Source organism: Saccopteryx bilineata, chromosome 6, assembly GCF_036850765.1.
Source record: "Saccopteryx bilineata isolate mSacBil1 chromosome 6, mSacBil1_pri_phased_curated, whole genome shotgun sequence".
Taxonomy (NCBI): domain Eukaryota; kingdom Metazoa; phylum Chordata; class Mammalia; order Chiroptera; family Emballonuridae; genus Saccopteryx; species Saccopteryx bilineata.
This window is the reverse complement of record NC_089495.1, coordinates 55,405,626-55,432,640: the sequence shown is the minus strand read 5'-3', so window position 1 is coordinate 55,432,640 and position 27,015 is coordinate 55,405,626. Positions and strand designations below refer to the sequence as shown.

At 38.1% G+C, this 27,015-nt stretch overlaps 1 protein-coding gene across 1 annotated transcript in view; it reads left to right on the top strand.

Moving 5' to 3' along the window:
- Positions 1-27,015, top strand: part of GPC6 (glypican 6) — a 1,376,210-nt gene that overhangs the window by 1,230,930 nt on the left and 118,265 nt on the right. The window contains exon 6 of the mRNA XM_066234964.1: positions 2,826-2,969. Coding sequence (XP_066091061.1) covers positions 2,826-2,969 — 144 coding nt within the window. The remainder of the gene's footprint in view (positions 1-2,825; positions 2,970-27,015) is intronic.

Genomic DNA, 27,015 nt, shown 5'->3' with positions numbered 1-27,015 from the left:
AGCTAACAGAGTGCATGTGTTAAAAATAAGATTATTAATTTTCACTTTTAAGCCATCTAAGTTACATGACAGATATGTGTTGTTTAAGAAATATTCTTGGCATAAGACTCACACAGGGGCTTTTAATCATATCCATGCAAACACAGGGTGAGCTATTACTCTGGTGCCCTGGGCCACTGTTCCCTTTAGGTTTTGTTACAGTCTGAAAAACAGTTCTTGATCTCGCAGCTTGGCATTTCCACACCAAAAGTCTTTTCTGACAATTCCCTTTGTCTAAGGGTATAATAGAATCTGTGTTGAAGGACCTTCAAGATTTATATTTGACATATTGTGACAGATTTTCGTGTAGGTCTCCACCTGATTGTGGGGTTAATTGTTGTTTCCACAGTAATTATGAGTCAGTATTTTCTTCAACTTGGATCACAGAGCCAGCAATCTCTGCACTGAAGCCATTTTCAAAATCCAAACCCGATAGAAATAACAGAAAGCTTCTAGGCTATATTAAGTAACCTATATTTTGTTGTTATATTTAATTCCCCCCCCCCAAAAAAAAATCAAACAAGTGGTAAATTTGTGGGAAGCATTTAAGAAACGTCAGCCCAGATGGATTTTTTTCAAGGCATTTCTTGTTCTTTGATTTTATTTATACCAGTGAGCCACACTTTTGCCCCAAGGGTGAGTTAAGAAGGTCTGTTAACCCTTTCAGTGCCGGGCTTCAAGCAATCTCAGCAAGGCCATCAGTATTGTTTTTGCCTTAGGCTTTCTAATAAGTCAGCCATCATATTCGAAGCAATCGGAAAGAGCACATTCAACAGAACCCTGGAGGTTTGGAAATGTTAATGTTCTCTGTCAGCAGTGGCCTTGCTGCTGGGAAGTGATTTAGGCACGAGGGGGGAAGGGGCCCACTATCTTTATCACGCTGGTTTATACCATCAGCTTTAGAAATTGTGTGAGAGAAGAAGAATCAATAGTGTGCTAAGACCGATCCCCAAGAATGCCAAGACAAAGTGCTCCGGCTCTGCAAAATGCTGAGTTAGAGGAGAACTTTTGAATACAGCACAAGAGAAATTACCTGTAGTGGTAAAACTAAATGAATTGTGTCTCAAGATGGAATTTGTCATTGGAAATGGCACTCAAGAGCATTCCATGCACTTCAGTGGAATCCCATAATATGCGGGATGAAAAATGCGTATTTTAAAGTCAAACAACACAGAATCACCTTATAAAACCAGAAGGAATGCATTCTAAACATAACCATGTAACTTAAGAATTAGCTGACATAAATAGTCCCAAAATGATTACTGGAAAAATAAATCTCAGAAAGCAATCATCTTTTAGGTAGAAAGGGGAGAAACATAAAATTAAACATCAAAATTTCTTGAAAATGGCACTGTATTTCCTTTAACTCTGGAGAAGGCATTATCTCTCAATAATCGGCAAAGAGAACAAAGCTTCTAAAAACAGCAAAGTAGGTATCCCCACCCAACCCTGAACAGAATCGCTGTGGGAAAGCAGTGATGGCGCTGTCCCTAAGATCATTAAAATCAAGCATTTGATTTCCCAAGGCAACCCTAATTGTGACATGAACAGCTGTCAACAACCAAATTAGCGGAAACTGTCATTATGTGGATTTCACCAACATTTGCTTGTCCTATTTCCACACCATTGCTCAAGAGCATGTTTTCAAAAAATTCTTTCAGTAAGGGTTTTCATTATCCAAGGGGGAGTCACTCAGGTTATTTGGTCGTATGGGCTATACATGAAATACAGTTGTCACGCTTAACAAGAATCCCAAACGGATCTTCACTGAAAGTCAAATTCAAGTATATAAAAATGCCTGATACACAATTCCTTTAATCCTGCAAGCACTGTATGAAGTAACTATTACAATTCTTATTTTTAGTATAGTAGTCCCTCCTTATCCAGGGGGTTGTTTTCCAACACCCTCAGTAGATGCCTGGAACCTCAGAGAAATGCTGAACCAAATGTGTATAATGCTTTTACTCCTATATATGCATACCTTTCCACTTAAAGGAGGCACTTTATGACTTCCCCTTAGCCTATCCGAATTGCCATATCTGAATGACTAGTTTTGCACCTTGGGACCATTATTAAGTAAAATAAGGGTTGCCTGACCTGTAGTGGCACTGTGGAAACAGTGTCAACCTGGAATTCTAAGGTCCCCAGTTCAGAACCTCGGGCTTGCCTGGTCAAGACACATGTGAGAAGCAACTGCTATGAGTTGATACTTCCCACTACTCTAGACCCCTTCTCTTTCTCTCTCTCCTTCCTCTACAATCAATCAATAAAATACTTTTAAAAAATAAATATATAAAAATACAACATAAAACCCAATCTTTAAAAACCCAAGTAAAAAAAGGTTTACTTGAACACAAGCGCTGTGATAGAGCAACAGTGGACCCAATCACCAGCTCAAGGCAGATCACCATTGTGTTCAAACTCAGCTGAGAACATGCATGTAGGGCACCCTAACTTTTGTTGCCCTGTTCCTATCTGCACAAGTGCAGGAATATTGATTTGGGGCTTGCAAGTTAATTGTAGTGAGAGAATAAATTCACAAATACAGAATCCGTGAACAATGAGGATCAGTTGTATATGTTGAAAATCAGTCTCTCCCTGTATCTTTCTGCATAATTCTTCCGGTAACATTAGTGCTTGGCTTTGTTTAAATTTCAAAATCAGAGTTTATTGGACGTAAAAGTTCTATGAGAAATGTGAAAGCCATTGCCTGGTATGTTTCAGCATCATGATCTTAGCAAGAAACTAAATGTGCAGCTCTTGTAACTGTTTAATGTTTCCTTCAGGTTTTTCAGGGATGTGGTCAACCCAAACCTGCTCCAGCCCTCAGATCTGCCCGCTCAGCTCCTGAAAATTTTAATACACGGTTCAGGCCCTACAATCCTGAGGAGAGACCAACAACCGCAGCAGGCACAAGCTTGGACCGGCTGGTGAGTTCTCTTGGATTGATGGCCATTGTGGCTGTTTGCTGTTCCCAAGGTTATGCTTCAGAAGACATAAGGGGGGAAAGCTGGTTGTAAAAGTCATCTCATTCTTATATCTGCTTCTGGTCTTAATTAGAATATTGAAAAGTAATGAGATCTTCCTTCTAAGTCAAAAATTAGATTATGTAAGAAGTCTTATCACCATTAATTCATACATGCAAAGGCAAAATTTTCAACTTCATATTTCTTCTGAAATATTAATTTGAAGACTAAGTTACTATATCTTTAAATGATATAATTATACAATAGCACATTTCTTATTCATCTGCTTCCGTTATTTATTCAATTATGACAGTGTAACTTTATTATGAATTCTCTTTATACATAAAGTTTTCTGTTTGAATGACCTTGCCAAGAGAGCCCAAATCAAGGTTACTACCATTTATGTATGTGGGTGTCTTTTAAAAGTTGGAATTCTTATAAATAGTCACTCTTTGATTCATTTAAATGTGTGTCATAACTAGCACCAACATAATTTATTTGGAGAAAGCAAACACAAACATGGAAAACACAATTTTTAATGTTTTAAAAATAAAATTTTGCTACAAAAAATGAAAATCTCATAATATCAGGGCAATACTGCCTGATTATTTTAATGCAATTTACAGTACTATAAACAATTTATGTACCTGTAATTGTAAGAGCTATTAATTAATGTTGTTTCACCAATTATCTTGATATAAAATTAGCAGATGAGAAACTTAAGGTCATAAAACACTTGAACCACATCTGATTATGTCATATAAACTTAGGTCTCAGTTTCCAGTTACAAAAATGCTTTTATTAGTCACTGTAATAAGTTACTTTTTCACTTTAGTTATCAGCATAAAACTCATAAGATTGAAGGGGCTGAATTTGGCCTCAAATAAGTACATGTTAGTAATTCTGTTTACAAATCAAATGTACTTACACTATAAAGGCCTATCCATGAACTGTCAATGTGAAGGATAAGTGGAATTGTTAACCACTAAATTAAATAAATTTATTACAGTTTATTATCAAATAAAGCCCCTCTTATTTGTTAGTTTTGAAAAAGAATTTTCTGGGTAATTACTTCAACCATCTACTATATTGCAGCTATATCTATTCCCTATTCACACTTTCGGGAACAGTTTAAAATTAGTCACCTTCTTTTCTTTTAAACTACCAATTATGTTTCTCCAAACAACAAGGCAATTGTTTTAAACAAATGATGGTTTCATAAGATTCTATTGTTTGGGGTTTTACTGTACAAATTCCTTTGTGAGTTTAGATCCTTTTAACCAGAAGCACAAATGGTGAGTATGGGTTGGATCTCTCTCTCTCTCTTTATTTCAATTTTAATTGGCTCTAACTTAATTATTAGAAAAATTCAGGTTTTTTAGAATTTTTATAAACATAAAAACTAAGACACAATGAAGATCAGTAAATTGTGCCTTAGTTGACAATACTGTATTTATTATGTACTTAAAAATCTATTTAGAGGGTAAATTGAATGTTGTGTTCTTACTACAAAAAATAAAATTTAAAAACAAATTGTGTACATTATACACAGTTAGAACTACATTGAATTTAAACAATATAATGAAAGCTATGACTACTAATTAATTTTTTCCCTTTGAAATAGAAGCAGTTTTCTCTCCTACCCAGGAGAAATAAATATACATATGCGTGCACACCCGCGCACACACACACACACACATACACACTAACTCAAATAGAAAGTAGAGCAAGAAAAATATTTTTCTCAAGACAACAAGATTTATACAATTTAGCACAACCTAAATAAAACATCAGCATTTTGAGAATTTCACAGAATGTTTAAAATGTAGTAGATAGAAAAATTTATATTTAATCTTTTTATAAAGTAATTTTATTGATGATCTTTGATATACTCCAAATATAAAGACCTTGAAGAGTACTGGCAAGTAGCAAACTGATTTACACTCTTTCATTGATGCAACCTCCCCAAACATAGTTTAATCAACGTTTTTCTAAGAAGAATTAATAATAGTTAATCATTAACAAGGACCCAACTCAGTACATAAAAATTTAAATTAATAAGCCTATTTCTTTCTAAAATGTTCTGTGATAGCGTGTACTACTTACTTTCTTATGGGCATGGCTTTAGGCCCTATAAGGAAAAATGGCAGTTTTACTGATTTTTTTTAATTAAATTAAATTTTGATTCCTTCATAAATTGTAAAATTTGCAATTCGTAATTCACAGCCAGTCATAAGCTTACTTGGAGATGCTTTGCCATCCCCTACGAGCAAGGGGCTCTGTCTAATCAAAAGGAGCTATACAAGGTTATTCTCGGGAAACACAAGCAAGACTGAAGCTAACATCAGAATCTTGGTTTGTAGCCCTTGGCTCCCCCAGGGCTTTCTTCCCTTTGCTGGTTCAACACTGCTCTGAATAGTGAAAATGTGGCATAGTAACCTTGGGCAGCCCGTGCTGTGTAACAGTCAGACAAAATCCCCTTCAAGGTACATGCATTGGTGGGCTCTCCTGATGGGTCTGCTATACAGAACAGCCTTGTATATAAACAGGTCTCATATTACATACTCCTATTTGAAATTTTTCCCCTGAAATGATGTTTCTTGAATATTTATAAGAAGCATGTGTCCCAGAAAAGGAGAATAACTGGAAAAGATTTCCTTAATTTCTCTGAGCATTTCAGCAGAGAAAATACTTCCAAGGACAGCAGTGAATGAGCATTTCGATCACCCACCCCTTTCACCAAAGTAAAAATAACTATAAAGCTTTCAGAGAATTGTATCTTACTACCATTTAAAATTAGTTTTAACTTTGATAACTGTTGATAACTGTTCTTATGTCAGTTATTGTAAAACTATTTTATACTATATGAATTGATAATTATCGTTTACTTCAAGCTGGGTAAACTGCTGCTAAAACTTATTGTGAAATAATTGAAAATAAAACAAACTCTCTTCTAAAAATACATCCTTCCATCATTTAGCCTCATTATATTTATAAGGAACCTTGTAAATTCTTCTAGTCTCTAAGAAACATTTACATTTGTTTCTGTATATTGGAGGTTAAGAGTCCCATTCTCTAAAGTAATATGGGCATAAAAAGTAGTTTACATAGTGGGTAACTTTCAGATGTACTACCCCAAGTTACTTTTATTATCCAATAATGAATGAATACATTTGAATAAATTCAGCTGCAAATGGAAAGCTGACTCATTGGAGAATATCAATCTTTCCTCCCAGCCGCCATGATCTGTTGAGAATATTAATGTCCTCAACTAATTTGGCTAATTAACCAGTCCCCCCTCACTTGTTTCCTGTTACCAATACTCAACAATGCAGCACTTCTATCCCAGCAAGTTATTATGATTTTTAGTAAAAGAGACCAGAAGTGATTATTTACATGAAGGGAGAGATTAGTTCTCTTCCTTTTTTACTCACCTTATACTCCACGAATTCTCTTAAATAATTTGACGTAAAACCATAACTTTTAAAATAATTTAACTGGCAGCACAGAGGATAAAAACAAATCAGCACAAAATATCTCAATTTTTAAGATTAAAACATACAGAAGTATTTCAGATTATATTTTGTAAAAGGCAGTTAGTTGTACAACTCATAAAATTAGAGCACAACAGGCAACATAGTTCCTGGACACACTTGGACAGGGAGTGTCTGTTACTTACTCCAGCTAATTCATTAGGGCAGACATATACCTTAAATTGGTATCTTAGAGGAATATGTATAATTTTTGAAACAAAAACAGACTTGGAGGTTAATTCATCAAGTTGGTGATGATTTAGACCAATGAATTCCCAGTGAAATATTCAATATTGTACTGTGTGTGCAGATTTCTCAAATATTCTACTGCTCAATCTGGGGGGAATTTGGGGTAGAGGGATGGGTGAAATGCCAGCCTGCTAAGCTAAACATTATACCTGTGCTGTGCTATTATGTATAGAATAATCTCTCTTTCTTTTTCCTTTAAATTTGTTTTCCCCTTGCTTCCCAGAGGATTGTGTGGAGGACAATGCAACATAGTGTAAGCTTTGGTCTTCTTATTCTTTCTCTCATCCCCATTTGTCTTTGTACAGTCATTCCAGATAGTTTCTGAAAAATTCCACCTCTACCTCCCGTTTCCAAATTGTCCAGTGAGCCAATAGAATACTGCACACGACCAATAAGTTTAGTAACCTCCTCTCTTGGTATTTATGGTTAACAACCACTTGGTATTCTTTCCCAATGGCAAAGTTTTCAATTTAAGCTTTGTGTAAGACTAGCTGTTTCAGAGCCTGATTTATATTCTACCTAAATGTTCAGACCATGTGTAGTCTGTCTGAAAAACTAGCTCTTCCCTGATGGAATGCATATATTGGCTTTTTCATTTTGTGCTGAGCAAATAATTATCTCCCTTATAATATAAACAAACAAACCTAACTATCATGCATAAGGAGCTAATTTTTCTAGGACTTAGAGTTTAGAAGGTTATGACATAGTTTTTGGTATAGGTTGTTGTTGGGCAAATAAGTTTGTAAATTGTAATTTTTATGCTCACTTTGTTAAAGATGGCACTGCCCATGTGAATGGCCATCACCCAGGTGATAATATTAATTACCTTCCTGCTTGGGAAGGGGCTTGGTTATGCTAACATGTGCTGGAGGAGGGGTTGTCCCAGGGAAAAGTTTTAAAAGGAGGAGCTAGGAGGCCATTTTGGAGGAGGAGAGACCAGGTTGTTGCAGAGGAGAGAGAGAGGCCACATGGTTGCAGGGGAAGAGGCAGCCAAAATGGAGGTGTGCAGAGGGGACTGAGTGAGACCATTGGGCCTTTGATTCTAGGAAAATACCAGAGAAAGTCAGTGGCTTTGAGAGCCCTGAATGGAAAGGGAAGTGTTTTCCCGCTGTTTGTATTTTCTCTCCTGCTGGTTATGAGCAGGAATAAAGGGATGGCCCACCAGTTCTTGGCTCTGTTGTTTCATTACCGTCTGTGTGAATTAAATGGGACACTGCATGTGAATGGCCAAAATGGCGGCGGTGGCTACTGACCCTACAGTTGTTTACTCTGTTTTTCCTCTGCTTGAATTTACTGATATCTTTTAAAGCATTCAATGAAGGAGTATTGGCTATTTTTTTACTATCAAATAATTTGTGTTGGAGCTGAGGACAAGAATGCCATGGTTCTCTTACTTGACTTTAAACATTAACCATAATAATCAGATAGTTAAATTATCTAATCTAATTTTTAGTAATACTATGTGGGCATTGCACCATAATAAGGGTGTGAATCCTAAATAGCATCCTGGATCCAAGAGAGAAGGTGACTCTCACCTGATGGGCACATATTTATTCATGTAGCACACCTATGATGTTAGGTGCTACGTGTCAGCCGGGCCTTAACTTCAGGCAGCAGTAACACTACGTCTAAAATTCTTCCTTTAAAATTCACTTATGAGGAAATTGTTTCCTGAGTGGTAGCCCCATTCATCATTTTAGATCTCTGAGCCCAGGGCAATTTAGATGATGTAAGAAAGTTAAGGTAAATCTTGAACAGGAATACTCTAGAAGGAAAGACCTCGAGGAAGGAACAGGAAGAACAAAATAACTTAAGGCTGCCTGATGCTAACTGCGAAATAGGAAGAGACAACCTCATGCATGGGACAAGTCAGGGTTCAATTTGTTTTGTCCAGTTGGTATAACTAGAGAAGCTCTAGTTCGATTGTATATATGTGCCTGCCTTTCCTACACATTATCGTGATAACTCCAAATTTTCCAGCAGTTGAGCCAGTTCAGTCTTCTTATTTGATGGTTGTCATGATCCTTGTAGCTTTCTCCCAGGAGAAATGACTTCCTTGAAGATATAAAAGTGAATGTAAATCATAGTATCATCCCCTACAACATCCCATCTGTTGGACTTTACCGCTTGCCTCCTATAGTCTTCTTTAGCTCCCCGCCAAAGTAGGCGTCTATTATTGGATATTATTCTTCCAAAAATACAATGCAATTTCCGAAAGATATTGGTATGCCATGGTGAAAATATATTGTTAATATTATTATGCCTAGATTTAAGTACTTGTAAAATACAAGATACGGACTTTATTTTATTGTTTTAAAACAAAATGGACAAAGCAACTCACATTCTGGCATCATTTCCTGCCTGATGATTAATACGTGTTTCAGAGTAAAGTGCTGGTCATAAAATGTTCTTCTAGGCCTCTTCAGGGCCATTTTGGTGTGATTTAGGAAGTCTTGGTTGTAAGGATTCAGGAAACTGTTGTTCATTTTAAATTGCCATGGCATTTCATTGTCATCTCAAAGGATTCTGCATCCAGCTAAATCCACTATTTTGCATTTCAAAAGGATGTCAGGCTGTGTTTAAGAAACTGCTTTATTATTTAGAGCTGCAGCCACTATCTTTGGGTGAAACAGATTATTTCCCACCTTTACCTTCACACACACACACACACACACACACACACACACAGACACTCATCAGTCTTTGCTTGACTGGAACAGGAAAAAGTAAAACCACAATAAAAATGGTAGACCAGATTCTCCACTTTAATTAGCTTTCTAAGATAAATGGGTCAAGGCCAGATTGGCTTTTACCCTCTGTGGTAGCTGAATAAATTATGCTCCATTCACCCCAGCAAACAAACGGTTACTGCTCAGTTCACTTCGGATTGTGAACTGCCCCATCTTGCCGGAACCTGCTTTATCTATTTGCTGCAAAACTCCACTGAGACACCCCCAGTTTCATTTTTTGTGAACTCTTGGAAATAACAGCAGCAAAATACAGTGAGCTTTCAAAGCAAAGAGAAAACACAAAACATTAAAATCAAACCACCCAACTTACTCGGTCTCAGTTTCTGGTTTCTGCCCTTCTCCAGGCAACATTAGCAGCATGTGGGAGCAGAGCGAGTTGCCTGACACAAGCATCTTTCCATTTAGGGGGCTTGTGGTTGATGAGGCCCAAGCGGCAGCGATCATAAGACACACATACAAAATGATGGCTTATCTCCAGGACATTCTGCTTATTCTTCGGGCATGAAGGATGCACAAATCTTAATTCAGTAGTATGCATTGTTGGAAACCTGAATGGAATGCCTACTCCTTATGTGGAACTTTCAGCTCACACCCAATAGATGGTGGACTATTTTTACATTCCTTGGGAGCTATTATTTCAAGCATATCAAAGATTAGTGAAAATAGGAGTGGCAAAGACCTCTCTTCCAGCTCAGGCAAGGCTGTTTTTAATTGCATTGGGTTGTACACCACAGGGAGAAGGAAGAGAAATAGCTGTACTAGCTGCAGAAATCCCGGGGAAAGGCTAAGCTCATTCCACACCACTGCCTTAAGACACATTCAGAGAATCATCTGGATTCCAACAATAAAATCTTCATGCCATATATTTTAAATTGGGAAAACTTTTGCACACCTTCTATCAGGCATAAGGGGTCTGAAATCATTTTGGGGGTAATTTTACCAACAAAACCATTGGCAACTGTGTTAAACTCTCCTTTGTCCTCAGAAGCATTAAGCAAGAGTTTTGTTGACTTCTGACTATCATAAAAAATAAAGTGTTATATTTTAAGGCTGGCCCCAAACATGGCTATATAGAGTTTATATCTATTTTATGCTATGTTGATATGCTTCTTTTCCCCTTCAGACTTGAAAATTTCGTTCAGAATTCCTAGACTTCCACTAAACTCAAATTCATATATTCTAAAGGTATCAATCTATCCACAAATGTATTTATTTATTAAGCTCTTTTCCATTGCATAACAACACTTATAAAACTAACTACCATGTGCAATCTACATCATAGCATGTTGTTAGTCATCAAAAAGACAAGAATTACATACTGTTTGCCAAAAAATATTGCTTATCATGCCAATTAGACACATTGTGTCTCCTCCAAGAAATAATATCTAGTGTAGAGCCTCATAAAACATTAGCATCCAAGAAAGAGAAATTTTATTTTGTAATCTATGACAGACTACACCAATAAAGAATATGTAGAAGGTAGATTAACCAATGAATCATTATTGACCAAATATGCAAACAGAAAGCATTAAACATATATAGTATCTTTAACATAAGCCATACCAACTAGCCCATGCTTCCATCTTATGCCAGAACATATTGCCCATATCTTGAACAAGTTAAGCAAACTTCATTGTCAGTTTTGAACTGGTCAGAGGAAAAGGTCCATCTGCACACTCATTCACAGTATTTGTCCTTCATTCAGCTATGAAATAGGTGCTTTGGCAAGTTGATTATGAAAGCCTGAATAGACAAACCATAACTACACTGCTTTGAGCCATACCTTTTAAAATATGTGTTCATGAGAGGTACCCCTTGACACAGAGCTTTCAATAAATTACTGAACAACTTAAAGAACATTTTATTTGTCATGGAAAATCTGCAGTAATTTTTTTCTCATAGCTGTCTGAGACATTCGCACCACAACTCCCAGACGTGGTGTTCACACTTAGGAGAGATAGAGCTGAAGAAATGGGATATTTCATAAATACTGGTTTTGATGTATTTGCTGTATAATCAATCAGCCTTTAACTGGCTCTGGGGCCTATGGAATGCATTATAAAGCACTGGGAATTTGGCTATTCCCATAACATACTTGAACACTCTTTACTGCTAGCAGTAAACCTCAGGCATAAACATTGTAGAGAAAACCAGATGAGAAGAAACCTGTTTAAGTGAAAATTGACTTCCCTTCATAAATGTTAAAGGTAGAAGGATATCTGGAATACACAATAATTTTATTACTTAAGCTCATTTGTGCTCATTATCATCAAAGGCTCTGACTTCATGAATATTTTTTTACTAAAAGGTTAACCAGCCTAAAACAAAATAAAGTCAGGTTGACAGTAAATGAATGAAACAGCAGCTGTAACAATATCTCACTATATTGCTGGCTAACAAGTAATTTTTTGGAAGTTGAGTGTGTATAGTATCTTTAGAAGCTTTTCCCATATTGTATTGATCTGGACAGGCTAAGCTAGGTAATTCAGTAGCTACCCTCCACCCGACCCCCTAAAAACAATGGCTCACAGCAACACAAATTTTTCTTTCATGCCAAGTGCCTATTTTGGGATGGCTATAGCCACACATGATCCTCGCTCTCACTCCAAGACCCAGGGAAACAAAGTAGCCATGATCTGGAGCTTTGTCTGTTATTGTGGCAGGAGAAATAGAGAATAAGACAAAGGTGGTTATTGAAATCTTCACACTTGTAAGGGGCACAGCCCATTACATGTCACTTGTCAAAGCAGGTCACATAACTGAGCCTACTGTCAAGTTCTTCTGGGTCTCACACAGAGAGTGAAAATGGACATATTAGTGAATGGTTATATTGTCAACCACAAATACAGATGACCAAGCCAAGATTTAAAAAAAAAAATTTTATTAAGTGAGATGGGGAAATAGAGAGACTGACCCCTGCACGTACCCCCAACCAGGATCCACTTGGCAAGCCCCCTACTGGCAATGTTCTGCTCATCTGGAGCTGTTGTTTCATTGCTCAGCAATCAAGTTACTCTAGCACCTCAGGCAAGCCTTGGGCCTTGTTGCCATTCTCAGCGCCCAGGACCAACTTGCTCTAATGAGCCATGGCTGCAGGAGGTGGGGAAGAGAGATCAAGAGAGAAGGGGAGGGGTTGAGAAGCAGATGGTCACCTCTCCTGTGTGCCCTGACCAGAAATCAACCCCAGGACTTCCATATGCTGGGCCGACAGTCTGCTGAGCCAACCAGCCAAGGCAAGATTTTTAGGTTAATAAAAATCTATTTAGTTACTCTCTTCAATTTATTTGAATAAGATGAAAAAAATCATTTTCATTCAACAAATATGTATTATGCACTAATAACCAAATGTTTGTGACTAGAACATAATCAAAGAGCTCACAACACTTTGGGATGATGGACAAAACTAGCTATAATTTAAATCAGACAGTGTACTGATAAAGATTGCTTTTAAATTTTTTTTAGAAATCTAAATCTTTGTTACAGAGGGAGTGTCTACATTGCCCTAGAAAACCCGGACCCTTTCCAAGACAGATCGAATTTAACATCGATTTCACCAACCTAAGTCTTGCCTTCTATCATAATTCAACTAGAGCAAAGGAGTCCACCCACTCAAATCTTTTTTTTTTTAAATAAATTTTTATTAATGGTAATGGGATGACATTAATAAATCAGGGTACATATATTCAAAGAAAACATGTCTAGGTTATTTTGTCATTAAATTATGTTGCGTACCCCTAGCCCAAAGTCAGATTGTCCTCCGCCACCCTCTATCTAGTTCTCTGTGCCCCTCCCCCTCCCCCTAACTCTCTCCCTCCCTCCCTCCCATGTCCTCCCTCCCCCCACCCCTGGTAGCCACCACACTCTTGTCCATGTCTCTTAGTCTCATTTTTATGTTCCACCAATGTATGGAATCATGTAGTTCTTGTTTTTTTCTGATTTGCTTATTTCACTCCTTATAATGTTATCAAGATCCCACCATTTTGCTGTAAATGATCTGATGTCATCATTTCTTATGGCTGAGTAATATTCCATAGTGTATATGTGCCACATCTTCTTTATCCAGTCTTCTATTGAAGGGCTTTTTGGTTGTTTCCATGTCTTGGCCACTGTGAACAGTGCTGCAATGAACATGGGGCTACATGTGTCTTCACGTATCAATGTTTCTGAGGTTTTGGGGTATATACCCAGTAGAGGGATTGCTGGGTCATAAGGTAGTTCTATTTGCAGTTTTTTGAGGAACCACCATACTTTCCTCCATAATGGTTGTACTACTTTACAGTCCCACCAACAGTGAATGAGGGTTCCTTTTTCTCCACAGCCTCTCCAACATTTGCTATTACCCGTCTTGTTGATAATAGCTAATCAAACAGGGGTGAGGTGGTATCTCATTGTAGTTTTGATTTGCATTTCTCTAATAACTAATGAAGCTGAGCATCTTTTCATATATCAGTTGGCCATTTGTATCTCTTCCTGGGAGAAGTGTCTGTTCATGTCCTCTTCCCATTTTTTTATTGGATTGTTTGTTTGTTTGTTGTTGAGTTTTATGAGTTCTTTGTAAATTTTGGATATTAGGCCCTTATCTGAGCTGTTGTTTGAAAATATCATTTCCCATTTAGTTGGCTGTCTGTTTATTTTGATATCAGTTTCTCTTGCTGAGCAAAAACTTTTTATTCTGATGTAGTCCCATTCATTTATCTTTGCCTTCACTTCTCTTGCCATTGGAGTCAAGTTCATAAAATGTTCTTTAAAACCCAGGTCCATGATTTTAGTACCTATGTCTTCTTCTATGTACTTTATTGTTTCAGGTCTTATATTTAGGTCTTTGATCCATTTTGAATTAATTTTAGTACACGGGGACAGGCTATAGTAGAGTTTCATTCTTTTGCATGTGGCTTTCCAGTTTTCCCAACACCATTTGTTGAAGAGGCTTTCTTTTCTCCATTGTATGTTGTTGGCCCCTTTATCAAAGATTATTTGACCATATATATGTGGGTTTATTTCTGGGCTTTCTATTCTGTTCCATTGGTCTGAGTGTCTATTTTTCTGCCAATACCATGCTGTTTTGAGTATCGTGGTCCTATAATATAGTTTAAAGTCAGGTATTGTAATGCCCCCAGCTTCATTCTTTTTCCTTAGGATTGTTTTGGCTATTCGGGGTTTTTTATAGTTCCATATAAATCTGATGATTTTTTGTTCCATTTCTTTAAAAAATCTCATAGGGATTTTGATGGGAATTGCATTAAATTTGTATATTGCTTTGGGTAATATGGCCATTTTGATTATATTTATTCTTCCTATCCAAGAACAAGGAATATTTTTCCATCTCATTGTATCTTTTTCGATTTCCCTTAACAATGCTTTGTAATTTTCATTATATAGGTCCTTTACATTCTTTGTTATGTTTATTCCTAGGTATTTTATTTTTTTTGTTGCAATCGTGAAGGGGATTATTTTTTTGAGTTCGTTTTCTAATATTTCATTGTTGGCATATAGAAAGGTTATGGACTTTTGTATGTTAATTTTGTATCCTGCGACCTTACTGTATTGGTTTATTGTTTCTAATAATCTTTTTGTGGAGTCCTTCGGGTTTTCGATGTATAGGATCATATCATCAGCAAAAAGTGATAGCTTTACTTCTTCTTTTCCGATATGGATGCCTTTTATTTCTTTGTCTTGTCTGATTGCTCTGGCCAGAACTTCTAGCACCACGTTAAATAAGAGTGGAGAGAATGGACAACCCTGTCTTGTTCCTGATTTAAGGTAGAAAGTCCTCAGTTTTATGCCGTTTAATAGGATGTTGGCTGATGGTTTATCATATATGACCTTTATCATGTTGAGATATTTTCCTTCTATACCCATTTTGTTGAGAGTCTTAAACATAAAATTGTGTTGTATTTTATCAAAAGCCTTTTCTGCATCTATTGATAAGATCATGTGGTTTTTGTTCTTTGTTTTGTTGATATGGTGTATTACGTTAACCGTTTTGCGTATGTTGAACCATCCTTGAGATTCTGGGATGAATCCCACTTGATCATGATGTATTATTTTTTTAATATGTTGTTGTATTCGGTTTGCCAGTATTTTGTTTAGTATTTTAGCATCTGTATTCATTAGAGATATTGGTCTGTAGTTTTCTTTCTTTGTGCCATCCTTGCCAGGTTTTGGTATGAGGGTTATGTTGGCCTCATAAAATGTGTTTGGAAGTATTGCTTCTTCTTCAATTTTTTGGAAGACTTTGAGTAGAATAGGAACCAAGTCTTCTTTGAATGTTTGATAGAATTCACTAGTATAACCGTCTGGGCCTGGACTTTTATTTTTGGGGAGATTTTTAATAGTTTTTTCTATTTCCTCCCTGCTGATTGGTCTGTTTAGGCTTTCTGCTTCTTCATGACTCAGTCTAGGAAGGTTGTATTGTTCTAGGAATTTATCCATTTCGTCTAGATTGTTGTATTTGGTGGCATATAATTTTTCATAGTATTCTACAATAATTCTTTGTATATCTATGATGTCTGTAGTGATCTCTCCTCTTTCATTTTGGATTTTATTTATTTGAGTCCTGTGCCTTTTTTCCTTGGTGAGTCTTGCCAAGGGTTTGTCAATTTTGTTGATCTTTTCAGAGAACCAGCTCCTTGTTTTATTGATTTTTTCTATAGTTTTTCTGTTCTCTATTTCATTTATTTCTGCTCTGATTTTTATTATATCCTTTCTTCGGCTGGTTTTGGGTTGTCTTTGTTCTTCTTTTTCTAGTTCCTTAAGGTGTGAAGTTAAGTGGTTTACTTCGGCTCTCTCTTGTTTGTTCATATAGGCCTGAAGTGATATGAACTTTCCTCTTATTACTGCTTTTGCTGCATCCCAGAGATTCTGATATGTCGTATTTTCATTTTCATTTGTCTGTATATATCTTTTGATCTCTGCGCTTATTTCTTCTTTGACCCATTCATTTTTTAGAAGTATGTTGTTTAGTTTCCACATTTTTGTGGGTTTTTCCCCCTCTTTTTTGCAGTTGAATTCTAGTTTCAAGGCTTTATGATCAGAAAATATGCTTGGTACAATTTCAATTTTTCTAAATTTGCTGATATTGTCTTTGTGGCTCAACATATGGTCAATTCTTGAGAATGTTCCATGTACACTAGAGAAAAATGTATACTCTGTCGCTTTGGGATGAAGTGTCCTGTAGATGTCTATCACATCCAGGTGTTCTAGTATTTCGTTTAAGGCCACTATATCTTTATTGATTCTCTGTTTGGATGACCGATCTAGAGCCGTCAGCGGTGTATTGAGGTCTCCAAGTATGATTGTATTTTTGTTAGTTTTTGTTTTAAGGTCAATAAGTAGCTGTCTTATATATTTTGGTGCTCCTTGGTTTGGTTTGGTGCATATATATTAAGGATTGTTATGTCTTCTTGATTCAACTTCCCCTTAATCATTATGAAATGACCATTTTTGTCTCTGAGTACTTTTTCTGTCTTGTAGTCAGCATTATTAGATATGAGTATTGCTACGCCTGCTTTTTTTTGGGTGTTGTTTGCTTGGAGTATTGTTTCCCAGCCTTTCACTTTGAATTTGTTTTTATCCTTGTTGCTTAGATGTGTTTCTTGTAGGCAGCATATAGTTGGATTTTCTTTTTTAATCCATTCTGCTACTCTGTGTCTTTTTATTGGTAAGTTTAATCCATTTACATTTAGTGTAATTATTGACACTTGTGGGTTCCCTACTGCCATTTTATAAATTGCTTTCTGTTAGTTTTGTATCTAGTTTGATTCTTCTCTTTTGTTTTTCTATCATTTGTTTTTGTTTGTTTGTGTTCCATACTTCTTTCCTCTGTTGCTACCTTTTTTAAGTCAAGTGTTTTTGTGGTGGTTTTTTCAAGGGTGGTTACCATTAAGTAATGAAAAGGGTACCTACCATATTCATTGTAGTACCCTATCTTATAAGTATTTCTGCACTTCATCGTCCTTTGCTACTGTTAATCTCCATCCTCTCCCCCCTTTTTTTCCTTTGTTGTCACAGTTTAAGTTTGGTTTTATTGTGTTCTTGGTGGAGCTGTTACTTGTGGTGTTTTTTTCTTTTGTTCTTTGAATCTGGTTGGAAAACCCCCTTTAGTATTTCCTGGAGTGGGGGCTTTCTGTTGATAAATTCTCTCATCTTTTCTGTATTTGTGAATGTTTTTATATCTCCTTCATACTTGAAGGATAGCTTTGATGGGTATAGTATTCTTGGCTGAAAGTTCCTCTCTTTCAGGGCTTTAAATATTGGGGTCCACTCTCTTCTAGCTTGTAGAGTTTCTGCTGAGAAGTCTGATGATATTCTAATAGGCCTTCCTTTATATGTTGTACTCTTCTTTTCCCTGGCTGCCTTGAGAATTTTTTCTTTGTCATTGGTTTGTGTCATCTTTATTATGATGTGCCTTGGAGTGGGTTTGTTGGGGTTAAGAAAACTCGGTGTTCTGTTTGCTTCTTGAATTTGAGGCTTTAGTTCTTTCCACAGGCTTGGGAAGTTCTCGTCTATTATTTGTTTGAGTATATTCTCCATTCCATTTTCTTTCTCTTCTCCCTCTGATATACCTATTATTCGTATGTTATTCTTTCTGATGGAGTCAGAGAATTCCTGTAGGGCTTTCTCGTTTTTTATTATTTTTGAGTCTCTTTCTTCTTCTCTCTGTTGTGCCTCAAGTTGTTTGTCTTCTATTTCACTAATCCTATCCTCAATCTGGGCTGTTCTGTTAGCTAACCTTGTTACCTCGTTTTTCAGCTTGTGAATTGAGTTTTTCATTTCTGTTTGATTTGTTTTTATAGTTTCAATTTCCTTGGTAATATATTCTTTCTGTTCATTGAGTTGTTTTCTGATCTCCCTATATTGCCTTTCTGTGTTTTCTTGTATATCTCTGAGTATTTTTAAGATTTCTATTTTAATTTCTCTGTCATTTAGCTCCAAGGCTTCCAATATGTTAAGTCTTTTCTCCATAGATTTTTCCACATCTATTTGTGTTACCTCTCTTTCTTTTGTATCCATAATATTCGATTTCCTCTTTCTTATTGGCATCTGAGGGTGGTCTTGTTGATAGCACTAATTAGAATTAATAAAGAGTAAAAAGTAAAAAAAAAAAAAAAGGTAAAACACCCCACAAAAAAAAAAGTAATAATTTATTATTTCCCCCTTTTTTTCTTTCTTCTCTTTCCCTCCTCTCCCCTCCTCAGGGAAATATCGTGCCTATAATGGAGGGCCTGATTTGGGGTGAAGAGTTCAAGGGGCAAAAAAAGGGAGTAGGGACCTACTAAATGCAAAAAAAAAAACAAAAACAAAAAAAAAAGGGAAGAAAATTTTAGACAAGCATAAGATGATTTGCTTGTAAGTGATGGTCAACTAAGAGATATAATGAGAGGGATAAGAGGGAACCAGAAAAAAGGACCAAAAAAAGAATAATAAAGAAGAAAAAAATAAAAATAATAAGTAAAAATCTGTTGTATTAAGTGGAGCGAAGACTAAATACAATAGAGACCTGGGGTTGGGAGGACCCAAAATGCCACAAAAATAAACAAACAAGAAAAAAACAAAAACAAAAGCAAAAAAGAAAAATAAAGCCTAAAAAAGCCTTGAGTCCCAAATTAACTAATTTGTTCGTGATTGAGGATTAAATGGGAGGAAAGTAAAATGAGAAAAGAAAAAACGAATAGAAAGGAAAAAATAAGAAAAAGAGAAAAACGAAGGAAGAAATAAAAAGGAAGAGAAAAAAACAAAATAAAGCAAATCAAAAAAACAAAAAACAAAAGAGGAGAGAGTGAGAGTTAAGTGTTTTGGAGTATAACCTTAAAGGAGGGTGAGGATGAAGAAGAGAAATAAAATGTAACAGTTATGGGTAGTGTAGTTCAAGAAAAGGGAAGCATAAGATGGGCAGAGAATAGAAGGACCGAGGTGGAGGAAATAAAGGCAATAAGATAGAAGAAACAAACAACAACAAAAAAAAAATTAGTGGAACAAGTTGTAAAGTCTGTGGATTTTTCTTGATTTTGAGAGGTTAACTTCTTCCTTTTTCTTTTCTCTCCCTCTTTCTGGTCAGTGACTCTGTACCCCAGGCTCTGCCCCTGTGTCACACTTAGGTAGGGATTTGCAGTTGATCGATTCTATGGCAATGTCATATAATTGGCTTTAGTCTTGCTGGTAGTCAAGGCTCGTTGGCGTTTGCAGGGTCCAACGATGAGAGAGTTTGCTTTCCTGGATTCTCTCTCCTAGTCCCCCCTTCCTGAATTAGCAGCCTGGTGATCCAGCTATAAGGCTGCAACTGCTTCTGCCTGGGGAGTAAGAGGCTCAAAGAGCTGGGAAATCCCCACTCTATCCCCACTCAGTGCAAGGCTTTGGGAAAGGCTCTGGCAGTCAGGGCCTCCAGTGTAATCAGGCGGGGGTGGGAGTCAATTGTTGTCAAGGTGACTGTTTAGTGCCTAGCATTCAGTTGGACCTCTCAACCCAGGCTTTCCACACTTTGTAGCCTGTTTTGGCTGGGAAGAAGAGGCACTAGTCTCTGCTTACGACTAGTGTAGTATAGATCTTATTATCTGCCAAGTCCCTCTTGTTAGCGTTTATCCCTGAATATGGAGGCTCTATCAATCAGAAGTTGCCCCCGCCCCTTTAGCGAGAGGCACTAAAAAATATCACGCCTCTTGTCTTGGGTCGCTGAACTGAGAGAGATCTTATCAATTAGAACCGAGGGTGCGCAGATTTTATGGGTTAAGCTAATTTCAGTGATTGGGTCGCAGCTGTGCTTCCGAAGGTATTTTAGGCTGCCTGCGCGCGCCCCTCCCCCAATGCTTGATTGTTAGCTTGAATGGCTGGGTGAGGTGCCCCGCCCATGGAGAGAATCTCCCAAGTAGAAGACCACCCTTGTGCCTCTCCCGCTCGCCCTGCCGCTTGTGGCTGGATCGCACCAGGCGCAGGATAATGGGGCACCCTGGGTGTGCGGGCCAGTAGGGCGCTCTGGGCATGTGGAATGCCCAGGGCACGCGTGCGAATGGGGTGCTTTGGGCACCGGTGGCTGGCGACTCTCACTCGCAGTGCGCGGGCCGCTGGGAACGTTAGCGGTGCTCGCTCTGCAACCGTACCGGGTGCGCGCCAGCGGCTGCTCGCGGCTCCCGAGTGTGGGCGGTGCTCGCTCTGCAACCGGACCGGGCACGTGCCCACGGCTGCTCGCGGCTCCCGAGTGTGGGCGGTGCTCGCTCTGCAACCGGACCGGGCACGTGCCCACGGCTGCTCGCGGCTCCCGAGTGTGGGCTGACTCACCACAGGCGCACTCCCTCGCGGCTTGAATGAACATCGCTGTGGTAGCTTCCTCCACACCCTCCTCTCTCAGATTCAAGTGATAACAGTCCTTTCGCTTTCAGTTTGTGTGGAACTCCGGAGTGCTCCGAGGATAAATTTTTCTGTTTCTAGTTGATAAATTTGTTGTGATTTAGGGGAGATCTGTCGGACGCGCTGCTCATGGCGCCATTTCCGTGACGTCACTCTCCCCCCCACTCAAATCTTAAGACAATATCTTGGATATAGAAGTTGTTGCCAATGAGTGGGAGGAAAATGGCAATAGAAAAACAAAATGAGCAAAGACTTTTTTATTACTGACATTTAAATGTCTTTCACATCCAGACAATATATATTCTAAATGAGGCTTCGATATTGCATATCATGAGTACTGCTCTTGTCTGACGTGATGTCATTTTTGCTTAGGCAAAGCAATTTTTCTGCTCTTCTCCTTTTCGGGTCAGCCTAGTTGAAGCAAATCAAATCGTTCTCTCTCTCTTTCATACATCATCATTTAATATCACCACGAATTCACATTCTGGAACGTGCCCTTGTTTCCTTTTACAATATCTGTTTATTTCTGAACATCATTCATGAAGGAGAACACTTTTCACAGGTTAATCAGGGAAATTGCATAGGCTGACAGCAACAACAAGCTTACTGACTGCGACAAAAGTCTGAGGAATGTGTGTGCCATTTGGTTTCCACACGGGCTTTGCAAAATCGTAGAGTTCTGATTCACCTGAAAGAAAAATTACTATTTAAATTCATAAACTATTTATGTGTCGTGATGCAGGAAAACAATGACTTTATCTGCTTTATTCTAGGGATTTTACTTCAGAAAATTCCCCAGAGCAGCCTGCATTTATTTCAGTAAAGAACCCTCAGCTCTGCATTTGAGAAAAGCTGAGCATTCCCTGTGCTTGCTCTTCCCGGTAACCCGAGTGCTGAAGGGAAGGGACAAAGCAGAGCAGCTAAGCCAGGCCTGTGAAGAAATCACCAAGGCAGCAAGCTGCCTCAATCGAACTCTACACATAAAATCCAAAAACCCGCAGGCTATGTTTAGTGCAAGACCCATATCCTCATGAAAATGGTTTCTGTAATGCTGGAAAATCAAACCTTCTTTATACAAAACTATTCAAGGAACCAGAAATATTCCATTAGGATTTTAATGGTGAGGGCACAAGCAAAAGAACTTTTATTCTCTCTTCTGTCAAAGTTTCTTGAAAAAATAAATGAAACAAAAAGGTCTTCATAGTATTTTCATTTAAAAAAAAATTTATTTTCACGACTTTGGAGATTGATAAGGAAAATGAATCTGTAGGAATATTTTTTGAAGGAGCTGACTTTGGATAACTTTGATCATTGTTTGACAAGGAAGTGGCCATATGTGTATGCATGTGTGTGATTAGTTGGGTTTTTTTTAAATTAAATGTCCTGGAATGACATTGGTAAATAAAATTATACAGGTTTCGGCTCTACATTTCTATAATCCATCATCTGTATATTGTACTGGGTGTTCACCACCTAAGATAAAACTCCATGTGACCAGTAATAACTGAACAACCCAAAGATTGTTACAGTTATATATCTAATTGTAGCTAAAACATGATACTTTCATATAAATATCTCTGATTCAACACTACTTTTATAAAATTCAGAGACATCAGTGCTAACAAAATGTGAACACCTATTTCCAGTTCTTTCTCATCCCTCACATCCCACCTGGCCCTCGACTTGACCTTCCCACAAAGATGTGACATTGCTCTCTGCTTCCTGGAAAAGAGGATCAAATGACTCTTTTCGAAACAGTCTTCCAATCATATATTTTCACTGATATATATATTTTTTTTGGTTGGCTTGTTTGATTACTGACAGATATGCAGGAAAATTCATCTGTTTCTTCTTACACTTCTATTTTTATTTTATATAACTGAGTATGTTTTTATAGTTATAATTTCACCTTCTTTGAAATTTGTCCCCTTCATTATTATATAGTGATTCATTTTTACTAGAAGTAATTTGCCTTAAAGTCTATTTTCTTCTGATATTAACATGGTTATACCACCTTTTGTTTAGGTTAATATTTCAGTGACATACCTTTTTTATGCCTTCACTTCTAAACTTTCTGAAACTTTGTGATTTACTTGTGCCTATTGTAAACATCACATAGCTGGCTTTATATTTAAATCAGGACTAAAAATCTTTGTATTTTGACTGGAGCATTCAGTTTATTTAAATGTACCAGAAATACTAAAGTAGGTGTTTTTATTTCTTTCATCTCATTTTGTGATATCTATTTGTCTCATCTTTTTGTCCTTTTTATCTTCTTTCAAATGGATTGAGAATATTTTCTCATTCTACTTTTTATCTTTTAATGTTTGGACTCTAAATACTTTATTATTTTTTATATAACTAAATTTTTATTTTAATGGGGTGACATCAATAAATCCAGGTACATATATTCAAAGAAAACATTTCCAGGTTATCTTGTCATTTAGTTCTGTTGCATACCCATCACCCAAAGAGAGATTGTCCTCCGTCACCCTCTATCCAGTTTTCTTTGTAACCCTCCCCCCAACCCCCTTTCCCTTCTTCCCTCCCCCCACCCCCCATAACCACCACACTTCTGTCCATGTCTCTTAGTCTCGTTTTTATGTCCCACAATGTATGGAATCCTGCAGTTCTTATTTTTTTCTGATTCACTTATTTCACTCCACATAATGTTATCAAGATTCCACCATTCTGCTGTAGGTGATCCGATGCCATCATTTCTTCTAGCTGAATAGTATACCATGGTGTATATGTGCCTCATCTTCTTTATCCAGTCTTCTATTTTTTTTTTACAGTGATTAAAAGCCTTTAAGCAAACTCTTGGCCAATACAGCAAGAATCCATAAAACAATAGTGTCCTTAACATGTTCACCAAGTCCAAGTTGGCCCCATCACCATGCCAAATCCCTGAAAAATGCAACCCAACCACAGTTCAGTCTGTTAGGAGCTGTCCCAGGAAGCAGGAGTCCAGGAAAAGTCCACATCCAGGAAAAGTCCACCGCCAGGAAAAGTCCGCATGGCACTGGAATTGTTGTCACTATTCTATACTTTGCAGCTCATGTCCAAGTCCCAGTGAACGCTGCTTCTAGCTGGTAATGGTTCAGGTAGACTGGAAAAGACATTTGCAGCATGCGTGGATATGGAGCTTCTGTTCTCCTCTGCCTGAAGAGATGAGACCAGGGTGCTTTTCCCTGGAGCTCTGCGACTGTGGCATGGTAAAGAGAACCTTGGGATACACTAAGCTGCGTGGCAAAGGTAGATTCATAATAGAAGTTGGCAAAAGGAGGAAAGAAAGCTCTAAATTAGGAGTAGGTCCCAGCCTAAAATATGAGTGGGGCATTGAGGTAGGAAGAATAAAGGAAACACAATAAATTAAGCAAAGCCGCAGAAAATAGGACTATCAACACTAACAACAAAGATCTTTGAGGGAAGAATAAAAAACCTGACTATTCAGGCAAAACATAGTTAAGTGGCCCTTGTGCAAATGAGATCAGTTTACCTGCTTCTTGGAGGAAATACCCTAGGCTCGTCCACAGTGTTGTAGATGTGGCCAACGGCCCTGGGCACCTTCAGCCTTCAGTGGCAAATCCCAGCATTCTGGGCAAGGTTAGGTAATAGGTGGCTGGAGCAGGGCTGGAAGAGACTGAACCCTCCCTTAGAGGATTGAGGGGGAAGCCTACCTTCCAGTGTCCCTGTTTCTTCACAGCAGAGGCATGTAAGCCTGGCAGGCTTTAGCTCAATGACCTTCCTTTCCACTATTGAAGCAGGACCCAGATGGCATCCTATGAGACCCCTTTGGGGCATTGGAGCCTTTAAGGGCGTATCCTAAAAGCTGGTAGTTCCCCTGATCTCTATTGGGCTTTTTCTGCCTCTAGGTATATTAAAGGCCATGCTCAGAAGATCTCGCTGAGGGGTTTGAGGATCCCCATCCGCCTATATAAATCTTTTCCATATATCTGGAGCTATTTGGAAAAAGACAAAACAGTGTTATTAGCTGGATCTAATAAAGAAGGTAGTAGTTTGCAGGCGAAAAAGATTTGGTGTCTCCTGTTCATCAGCATTCAAAAGAAATGTAATTTTTTTTTAAGTAAAAAGTATGATATGGTATACCCGTAGGAGTTCCAGGATATGACTACCCCCTTTAAAAAAATTTTTTTTAAAGTGACCTTAAAATGTTTGCTGAGTACATTTTAATAATACCTTAACTTTAAAGATTGTAAGCATGACAAAATACAGTAAATGCTTTTGCTCCATATGCAGGAGCATTTTCAGTTTAGCCAGTTTAGGAAATTCAATAATAGAACAATGCATACAGACAATGAGCTATAACATGTTTAGCAGCCTCTCCTGTTCTGACAGAGGTTACTGTAGATCCGGAATATGTATCCACTGTAATGTGGACATACGACTGTTTACCAAATGAAGGTATATGAGTAACATCCATCTGCCAAAGTTGTCCTGGTAGGGGTCCTTGAGGGTTAACTCCAAATGAAGGGGCAGTATAGGACCCCTTGGACAGGATTTCCCAATCTGCCGTGCTGCTTCCCGAGAAAGTTGAAACTGTTTACACTGGGCTGCAGCGTTCTGGTGATGAATAGTATGAGACTGACTTGCTCAGTCTGTCATGGTTACTCCATATAATTTTCTTTTGGGTAGCTTGATCAACAAGGGCATTCCTAGGCCCTGGCCAGTTGGCTCAGTGGTAGAGCATTGGCCTGGTGTGCAGGATTCCTGGGTTCGATTCCCAGTCAGAGCACACAGAAGAAGCGCCCATCTACTTCTCCACCCCTCCCCCTCTTCTTCCTCTCTGTCTCTCTCTTTCCCTCCCACAGCCAAGGCTCCACCGGAGCAAAGCCACCCCGGGCACTAAGGATGGCCCCATGGCCTCTGCCTCAGTCACTAGAATGGCTCTGGTTGCAACAGAATAACACCCCAGATGGGCAGAGCATTCCCCCCTGGTAGACATGCTGGGTGGATCCCGGTCAGGCGCATGCGGGAGTCTGTCTGACTGACTCCCCATTTCCATCTTCAGAAAAATACAAAAAATAAATAAATAAAAGAAAAAATACAACAAAAAAAGAAGAAAAAAAAGGGGGGGGGCATTCCCTTGTGCTAAAGCTCCAGGGAGCATGGAGTGAGCTTGAGTATGTCCTATGAAACATGGAGCTCTATGTTGACATATAAGTCTTTGAAGAAGGAGGAACTGCTGAAATAGGTCATCAGCATTTGGCCCTAAAACAGCAGTCTTTATAGTGGAAACACCATAAGTAAATATTTGCTATCTGTCTATAGATTAAAGGGGGAATATGGCAAATGCTGAAAAGCCATGATCTTTGTGCCCCTCCCCTTTCCCAACCCCCTCCCTATCCTCCCCCCCACCCTGTTACCCCAACACTGTTGTCCATGTCTCTGAGTCTCATCTTTATGTCCCACCTATGTATGGAATCATATAGTTCTTAGTTTTTTCTGATTTACTTCTTTCGCTCAGTATAATGTTATCAAGGCCTATCCATGTTGTTGTAAAAGATCCTATGTCATCATTTCTTAGGGCTGAGTAGTATTCCATACTATATATATACCAAAGCTTTTTAATCCACTCGTCCTCTGATGGACACTTGGGCTGTTTTCAGATCTTTGCTATTGTGAACAATGCTGCCATAAACATGGGGGTGCATTTCTTCTTTTCAAACAGTGCTATGGTGTTCTTGGGGTATATTCCTAACAATGGTATAGCTGGGTCAAAAGCCAGTTCGATTTTTAATTTCTTGAGGAATCTCCATACTGTTTTCCACAGTGGCTGCACTAGTCTGCATTCCCACCAGCAGTGCAGGAGGGTTCCCTTTTCTCCACATCCTTGCCAGCACTTATTGTGTATTGTTTTATTGATGAGCGCCATTCTAACTGGTGTGAGGTGATATCTCATTGTGGTTTTAATTTGCATTTCTCTAATCATTAGTGATGTTGAGCATTTTTTTGTATGCCTATTGGCCATCTGTGTGTCCTCTTTGGAGAAGTGTCTATTCATTTCTTTTGCCCATTTTTGGATTGGATTGTTTGTCTTCCTGGTATTAAGTTTTACAAGTTCTTTATAAATTTTGGTTATTAACCCCTTATCAGACGCAATGTCAAATATATTCT